Here is a 9,007-nt window from a genome sequence, read left to right as displayed (position 1 = left end):
GGTTGCTAGCCCCACGCCCAACCCTCCTCCTTTTTTCATCCAGGCTAGGGACCGTCCTTGGCCCAGGAGTGGTAAGGGTGGGCAGTAGGGGTCAAGTGACTTGCCCAAGGTCACACAGCTGGAAGTGTCTGAGGCCGGACTTGAACCTAGGACCTCCAGTCTCTAGGCCTGGCTCTCAATCCACTGAGCCACTCAGCTGCCCCTATAAAATATATAATACATTCTATATTATACTATATATGAGTGTATATGTATGCATATACATATATGAATATATGAATGTATATGTATATACACATACTCACTCATCCCGTGCCATGAAAACAAAACAAAACAAAATCCAAACCTTTGCAAGGCCATCCAAGAAGTCCTTACAGAAGTTTTTCAAGTTTTTGAAGGTTATCTCATCAGCAGGCATTTGGTATTTCATGCTTTTAGTCAGGTTTAGGATTCGGACACTAGGAATGTCCCAGGAAGCGATCTGGAAATATTCTAAAACATGGATGTTATGAATTTCATCTGTATTCACAATGAGAAAGATGAGCTGCCAAAAAAATGAAAACAAAACAAAAAATTTCTCACTGAGTTCTTTGCTAGACCAGTTATTGCATAAGGATGTCAAGCTTTATTTCTTTTCCCAGGTTGCATTACCTAATAGGGTCCAACTCAAATCCAAATTGGGACCACTAACCAAAACATAAGGACTACTACAGGTCATATAGGGACTTATTTTTTAAAATGTAATACTATCTATGATTTATTGTATCTTTATTTATTAAAATATTTCCCAATTTTATTTTAATCTAGTTTGACAAGTATTGTGTCTGAACCTCTGTCTGAACTAATCCTCAATTATTTTTACTGTTGGAAGACACAGATAAACCAAAACAGAGAATCTAACCATTTCCTCCCAGGTGAGCATTGTGTGTTTCCTGCCCAGTTCTGTCTCCCTTTGCCAAGAGTTTTAAAAATTCCTAGTTATGGGTATGCTATTAAGAAATCATAGCCACTAAACACAAACTGACAAGCAAGGAAGGAGGCAGCTCAGCAGCTTGCTAGGAAGAACAGGATAAAAATTTTACCATGTCTAATTCACCAGGAGGATAATCCATAATCCATTTGTTGTTGTAATTGTTAGGTTGCATCCAACTCTTCATGGCCTCATTTGGGATTTTATTGGCAAAGTCACTAGAATGGTTCACCATTTCCTCTCTAGTTCATTTTACAAATGAGGAACTAAGGCACAGAAGGTAAAATGACTAGCCCAGGGTCACATACCTAGTAAGCATCTTAAGCCAGATTTGAACTTGGGAAGACTCATCTTCCTTACTTTAGGCCTGTTACTCTATCTAGTGCACTACCTAGCTGCCCAAGGCAATTAAGAATTGATGAACCTCTCTACGATATAGATTCTATACCACCGTATCTTTTTTCCTCTTTTGCCAGGCATTTGCAGCAGGTTTTAGCCAAAGGAGTGCATGTGCAAAATTCCCATACCCTTACCTGCAATGGCACAGCCTGGTTCTAGCTCTGCTAAAGAGACCTGACTTTTAGTCCTAGCTCCCAACCTACTGGATATATTATCTTAAACAAGTTTTTTTGCCTGGCATGATGGTACTCTGCTCTTGAGGAAGTTGAAACTGGTAAATTATTTGAATCTGAGTGTTTTGAGTTATAGTAGGGCTAAGGCAAATCAGATATCTCTACTAAATCCCACAATAATACAATGAGGCTCTGGGAGTGAAGGGCCACCAACGCTGTCTGAGGAGGCGTGAACTGGTTCAGTTTAGGAATGGAGATTAAAGCTTCCATGCTGAACAGTTGAACAATAATTGGGGGTCAGATTCTTGATGGTCACTGACCTTCTGGCCTGGGTAAGATAAGGAGATCCAGATGCTCTCTTTCCTTTCACCCCTCAAAAAGTCTTTTAATCTCTAAAAACATCAGTTTTTACATCTATAGAATTAAAACAATAATATCTGTACTACTTGTCATCATTCAGGCTAGGCTAAACCAACTAGGTCTAGAAGGAGGAAGAAAAACCAAACATTCCCCCCCCCCCCCATAAAAGGCACACAAATAGCAAAGAAATGAGAGTTAAGAAGGAAAAGAAGCAGCTTTGGATGGGAGGGAAAGTCTGGGAGGTGAGAGATACAGGTTTTGTATTTTTTTATTTTGAATAAAAAGTATGTCAATCATATGTAAAGCAATACAAAAATGAGGACCTCTTTTGAGTCCACAATACCTTGGATACTTACAGAAACAAGTAACTCTTTGTCTTACTCATAAAAGAGCAGCATCTATTGAACTGATGTGTTTCTCTGTAAAGACATAGCATGGGATGGATGAAGAAGCTCCCCCAACAGAACAGCTCATGCATGACCTTGGGCCTTTGTTTCCCTTTTCAGGTAAACAAACAAAAAGAGAGCAATAATCCCTTTCACAGACCTTGTTCTTGAACTCCAGTGCAGCCAACTCAAAAATTTTAACTAAGGCACCAAATTCTGTAGAGTTCTTAGAAATGAAGAGCAGGATGTGATTCCTAATGTGCATATCATAAATCTGGTCCATGGTCTGAAATATCAAAAGAAAAGGGTCAACCAGGGACCAACAACTTTCCTCTCTTCAATCAAGTTACCCGTATGACCCGCTGACCTCTATATTGTACTCTATAACCAAATCCATGGTGAAGAATTTGACTATTTTGCTGAGGTCCCTCAAGATATGACTGTCTTCTTCGCATTCTTCAAAATGCACGATTTTCCCCTTGAACCAAAGAAGAAAAATATTTTAGGGCAGTGACTTTGCAGGCTACAAATAGCAGGATTACAACAACTATTCATTGACTGATAGATAGTTGATGGCCTGAAATAGTTTAGATAAAGGGTTCTTAACTTTTTTTTTTTTGGTGTTCCAGACCCTTTGGGCAATCAGATGAACCCTTCTCAGAATAATGTTTTCACTTATTTATTTATTTGTTTTTTTTGGGGGGGGAAAGCAATAAGAAAAGGAAATAATATATGTAAATATTAGTTTCTTAGAATTATAAAAAGAAAGTCATAAAAACCTAGCTTTGGCTATGTGACCCTGGACAAGTCACTTACCCTCCATTGCCTATCCTTTATCACTCTTCTGCCTCAGAACCAATACTCAGTCTTGATTCTAAGACAGAAAGTAAGGGTTTAAAAAAAAAAAAGATCTCCTTCAAGTCTTGCCTCAGATATATGGTAAGTATGAGATGGGTAAAGCTATTAATGTTCTCAGGGATCTGAACCACTCTTGAAATAAGTGGCAGAATGATGTTTTTAAATGCATAAAATAAAACATCTATGATTACAGAGAAGACCAAAGGTTAGTAAAAATAAGAATATAAAAATTTTCCCCATCCAAGTTCATGGACTGCCTCCCCCCAAAATCTGAAATCTATCTGGGATAGTTTTGGATCAGCGGACTTCAGGTTATAAAACATTGGTTATGAGTAGTTCTATTTAGAGGGAGGGAAAACTGACTTGCGGACTTCCCAAGGTTTCTTTTAGGCTTAAGAGGGGGCGAGGATGGGGTATCTTAAATAGCTCTGTAGATTAAGAGCCAGGTCTAGAGGCAGGAGGTTCTCAGTTCAAATCTGACCTCAGACACTTCCTAGATGTGTCACCCTAGGAACTTAACTCCCACTACCTAGATCTTACCACTTTTCTGCCTTGGAACCAATATACACTATTGATTATAAGATGGAAAGTAAGGATTTAACAAAAAAGAGAACAGACAAGCAACACCAAGAAGAGATTTTCCTGTTCTGTGATCTAGTCTCATTTCCTTCTTTTCTACGTTCTTCTCTTTGGCTCTTCTCTCCCCTATGCTTCTTTCTGTGCCTAAAGTGACTAATGGGCATGACTTTGGGCTAAATCATATATTTCCCTTTCCATATCAAGGATTATTTTGGAATCTCACATTTTCATCACTGTATACGAAAAGAGGCCTTTATGATCAGCTAGCTCTGGATATAGTCTATTTCCCTAAGCTAGTTTTCCCTGATAGTTGATTATATGAATTAAATTTTTCTACTTCAAATCAACAGATGTTTGTTAAGCATCTGTTCTGTTCTCATACAGAACAGACCCTGAGAGAGAGAATCAGAAAGGACTTAAGACATGGCCTTCAGTCTCCATGCAGTTTGGTAGGACTAGGGATTTGGTAGGACTATCAAGTTCTTATTTGGTAGCACTAGATTGGTATCTAGAAAGCTGAACCCTTTAAGGGGAAAGATTAAGAAATACCATCTCCATTCCAAATATTTCCTATGAGGCAGTAACTAGATGAATACCTGTTCCAAAAGTGCTATCATTTCTGAAAACATTTTAAACTGGTATTGTTGACTATGATCTATGGTAGTTTAGGGTCTTTACTCATATACTTGGCATTCTTCTTAAGACGACCCAAAAGACTTTTCAACCAACCTACATAACTCTCTTGCTTCTGTGAGATTGCTCCCAACCTAGCATCTGCACTTGAAATGTGCAATCATTTCCCCAGGTAGCAGAGATGGGTTTGTATCCACAATCTGAAAGCATGATCAGGGTTCTAGGCACAAGAAAGATGTAAAGATAATAGTTTTCCAGTGTGTGAAGCTAATTTACCTACATGTAGATCAAACCCATAACTTCTGCCTTAATTATCATTTTGCTTTAAGAAACTTATCCATTTAAAAACTTTGTTATGGAAAGGTTCAGAATCATACCTGTTGGAATACTACCATGGTGTCGATGGTGATGCCATACCGAATCCAAAGATCTCTTTTTTCAATCATCCCAAAAGGGACTTCTGGAAAGTCTTTTACTAGTTCATAGAAGAGTTCCACTGTTCCCTCATGAAGATCCTGTTCTCCATGCCCCCCAAAAAAAGATTTTGGAAGGATAACTTGGAAAAGGAAATATTCTACAAAGAATTAAGTGTCTTATGCTAGGAACTAATAAATTGTTATTTTTTACTCCAATAGGAAAGATGACTCTACATCATTTTAGCTGCCTCTTCCATTCCACTCCATCCCCTGTCAATGACCTCAGAATCATCAGTATTCATGGTAGTAATATAATTACATAGTTTCCCAACCCTTGAATCCAAAGATCCCCTTTACCTCTCTTTAGTTATCGGCAAGAAAGTTGACTCCCACTCATGGAATTGTGCCAACTTCAAGATTCTGAATTTTCACTCTTTGACCACAGCTTATTTTATTTCTCCCACTTTCTCACTCACCTTTTTTTTCTGATCCACCTTTCCTACTCCATTTCACTTGCCTCCATATTCAACCTTAATTCTATAGTCTGTCACTTCAATTAATCCATAGTTATTACCCTAGAATTTATTGTCCCCCCCCCAATTGACAATCCTTGGGTGACATGTACCATTCAATTTTTCTGCCTCTGATCCAAGGCTATTGTATATACCTGGAGAAATTAAGTTGATTTTACCCATATGGCATAGTGGATAGAGACCTGGACTGGAAATCAAGACTAGTTGGGTACAAGAGCATGGTGTCAGTCATTCTGTATTTTATAAAAGATTTGTCTTTCTGACATATTCTGGCTTAGTGACCCCAGGCAAGGCACTATAGCTCTACTTTATGCAACTCTCTAAAGCTATATATTACAGAGAAGGTATGTAACTACATAGGTAGAGAGTTTCCTCTTCCAAGAGTTCCTCATATTAATGAAATCATGGGTTTTAATCCCTATCCCTTTCCTAACTCATTATATACTGGTGATAAATAACCTAAATTGGGCTCTTTTGTTTACTTAGCAATCCAACTCTACCTTTATGAATATTATAGCTCATTCCCCACAGAAACTGCCTGATCTTTTTCTCCCTTTCCACTTATTTCCAAGGTTAACCAACATGTCCTTCACCCTAACCACTATGCATGCATATACTTATAGCAAATGGCTCACTGTTCTAATTCATTGAGAAGAATGAAATAATTTGATGAGAGTTCCATGAGATCCACACCTCCAGCTCAGTTATGCTGGCCACACCACCCACTCTTTTCTCCTGGTGTTAGAAGAAAAAGTATCCTAACTTCTCACTGAAAATAATCCTTCTACCTGTACCTTCGATCCTATTCCCTGTTTCTTCTACTGGGACCCTGCTCCAACTATCATTTTTCCTCTTTTATTTGTTTTTTAAAAAAGATTTTTATTGTTATCTTTTGTCTTTATGTCACCAGAATATCTCCATGTATCCCTCTCCCTCTCAGAGAAACATTCCATATATCAAGTAATATATTTTAAGAAAAAAAAGAAGAGAAAAAAATTAAGCAAAAATATTAAAAAGTCTGAAAATATATGCAATGTACAATACCCCTGAACTCTTCAGCTCTGCAAAGGATTAAAGTGAGGATATCCTCTTATATCTCTTCTGAGGAGTTATGTTGGTTCTTTTCAGTTTTTCAGGACTCGCTTTTGACTATTTTCTGGTTGTTCTTTACATTTATATTGTAAGCATTATGTATATCATTTTTTATTTCACTCTGTACCAGGGCAGGCAAATCTGTCCATATTTCTCTGTATTTCTCATATATGTTGTTTCTTAGAGCATAATAGAATATAATTCCATTACATTCATGTATTGCAATTTGTTCAGACATTCTTCAGTCAATAGGGACCTACTTTGTTTCTAATTCTTTCTTACCACAAAAAGGTGTACTATAACTGTTTTCAGTGTATTGGGGAACTTTCTTTTTATAAATATCCTCTTTAGGATATATATAGGCCTGGTAGTAGAATCTCTGGACCAAAGGTTTGGGCACTTTAGTAACTTTATTTTCATAATTTCCCCCCCAAAATGGTTCTACTGATTCACAGCTCCACAAGGAATGCACTAGTATTCTCGCCACTACTCCCTCCAATACTATCTATATCTTTTTCATATTTAATACTTTGAAGGATATGAAGCACCATCAATTATTCTTTTACTATTGGTAGATGAAATGTCAGACTTGTTTTGGTTGGCATTTCTCTTATTGTCAGTGATCAGCAGCATTCTTTCATATAGTTGTTAATAGTTTGCAATGGTTTTTGAGAACGGTTTGTTCCTAACCTTTGTCTATTGACTGGAGAATGTTTTTAGTGTTTTATATTTATCTACCTACTTATCTTAGATACAAAATCAAGAAAAATCTGAGAAAACTGGTACAAAGGTTTTTTTTCTCCATTCTTTTCTTATTAGATGCATTAATTTTGTTTGTGTAGAACTTTTCTGCTTCATGTAATCAAAGTTAGCTATTTTAACTTTGGTAATTGTCTGTATTCTTTGTTTGGTTAAGAATACATTTTCTAGCTATAAAAAGTATTTACAAGTATCCCTTCCACACCTGGACTTTCCCCATAGTGGTTTCAATGTGTCACAGTTAGGATGCGTTGCAGGTGGACATGAAATATTAAGTGGGATTTTTGGAGTTTTGTGGAAATTGCAGACAACTCAAGAGGACCAGCAGACCAAAAAGAAAAAGTTTAAAAATTCAGAAATGCATACTTAACCCAAATATGGTACTGTTAATACCCCATAAAAGAAAAAGGAAAAATTCAGACTTCTTCCTGGGAGGGCCAAAGAATTTTACATGGATTTTTCAGATCATGAGAGTCCCGCAGCCCCAACCTCCATGATGTGCAAGTGATAACTGTAATCATTTTCAATAGCTCCTCTATTGGCTCATTTCCATATGCCTATCAATATGCTCATTTTTTCACAGGAAAGAAAACTTTCCCTGGATGCTTTCAGCTATCTAAATGCCATCTTTCCCTTCCCTTTCATTGCTAAACTTTTGTAAAAAGTAGACTATACTCAATGCCTCCACTTATTACGCATTCTTTCTATAGCTCCTTTTAATATAGTTTCTGCTCCAACAATTCTACTAATGTTTTTTTAAAGGTCACCAGTCTTTATTCTCTTTGACCTCTCTGACATTATTCTTTTTTAAATAACCTTTACTTTCTGTCTTAGAGTCAGTACTATGTATTGGTTTCAAGGCAGAAGAGTTAAGGGTTGGCAATGAGGGTTAAGTGACTTGCCTGGGGTCACATAACTAGGAAGTATCTGAGGCCAGATTTGAACTCATGACCTCTTGTCTCCAGGCCTGGCTCTCTATCTACTGAGTCACTTGGCTGCCCCTATCTCTGACACTTCTGACATAGTTGGTCACTCTTTCCTAGTGCATACCCTTTCATCCCTTATTCTCTGAAACCTCCCATTCTCCTGGTCCTTCTCTACCCTAACATTTTGTCTTTTTGATTCACTCTTTGTCTTTGTTCTGACTCTTTAAATGGGTTTCCCACTAGGATCAATCCTTAGCCCTTTCCTCTTTGTATTCTCATACTTGGCAATCTCATTCATTCATACAATTTCAGCTAATCACTTCTTTGCAAAAGACTCTCACATCTATATCTCAAGTCTTTGAATTTTAGATTCATATCCCCAACTACCTACAAGACTTCTCCACCTAGATGTCTGCCTGGGTCCCTCAGGCTCCTCATATGAAAAACTGAGGTCATTGCCTCTTCCTCCAAAACTAGATTTTCTGTTGGTGATAACACCATCAGTCTTCTCTCATGCCTATATAACTTTGGGCATAGCTTTTACTTTTTCTCTTCTCTTACCTCCCATTTCCAATTACCAAGTCTTGTTTGGTGTATCTACAATATATCTGCCATCTGTCCCCTAGCCTTTATTGTCATCCTAGTAAAGTTCCAATTAGGCAAAGCTATCATTTTTCCAATCACCATGTATGGCTACAAATGTTGGATTGACTTTAAGAAAAGCTGAGCACTATAAAATCAATATTTTCAAATTCTGATGCTGGAGAAGACTTAAGAGCCTCTTGGATGGCAAGGAGATCAAATCAGTGAATACTTAATACTAAATCAGTGAAGAAAGTAATTCACAGTAATCACTGGAAGACCAAATACTGAAGCCAGAGCTTAAATATTTTGGCCATATAATGAGAAGACAGGACTCACTG

General features: G+C 37.4%; 1 protein-coding gene across 1 annotated transcript in view; it reads right to left on the bottom strand.

Annotated features, from left to right (window-relative positions):
- The window catches only part of PDILT (protein disulfide isomerase like, testis expressed), a 63,965-nt gene that overhangs the window by 10,847 nt on the left and 44,111 nt on the right, over positions 1–9,007 (bottom strand). The window contains exons 5-8 of the mRNA XM_044679052.1: positions 4,736–4,873; positions 2,656–2,766; positions 2,449–2,574; positions 347–544 (exon numbers count right to left, since the gene is read on the bottom strand). Coding sequence (XP_044534987.1) covers positions 347–544; positions 2,449–2,574; positions 2,656–2,766; positions 4,736–4,873 — 573 coding nt within the window. The remainder of the gene's footprint in view (positions 1–346; positions 545–2,448; positions 2,575–2,655; positions 2,767–4,735; positions 4,874–9,007) is intronic.

This window comes from Gracilinanus agilis, chromosome 1 (assembly GCF_016433145.1).
Source record: "Gracilinanus agilis isolate LMUSP501 chromosome 1, AgileGrace, whole genome shotgun sequence".
NCBI lineage: Eukaryota > Metazoa > Chordata > Mammalia > Didelphimorphia > Didelphidae > Gracilinanus > Gracilinanus agilis.
This window is presented reverse-complemented; position numbering and strand designations above follow the sequence as displayed.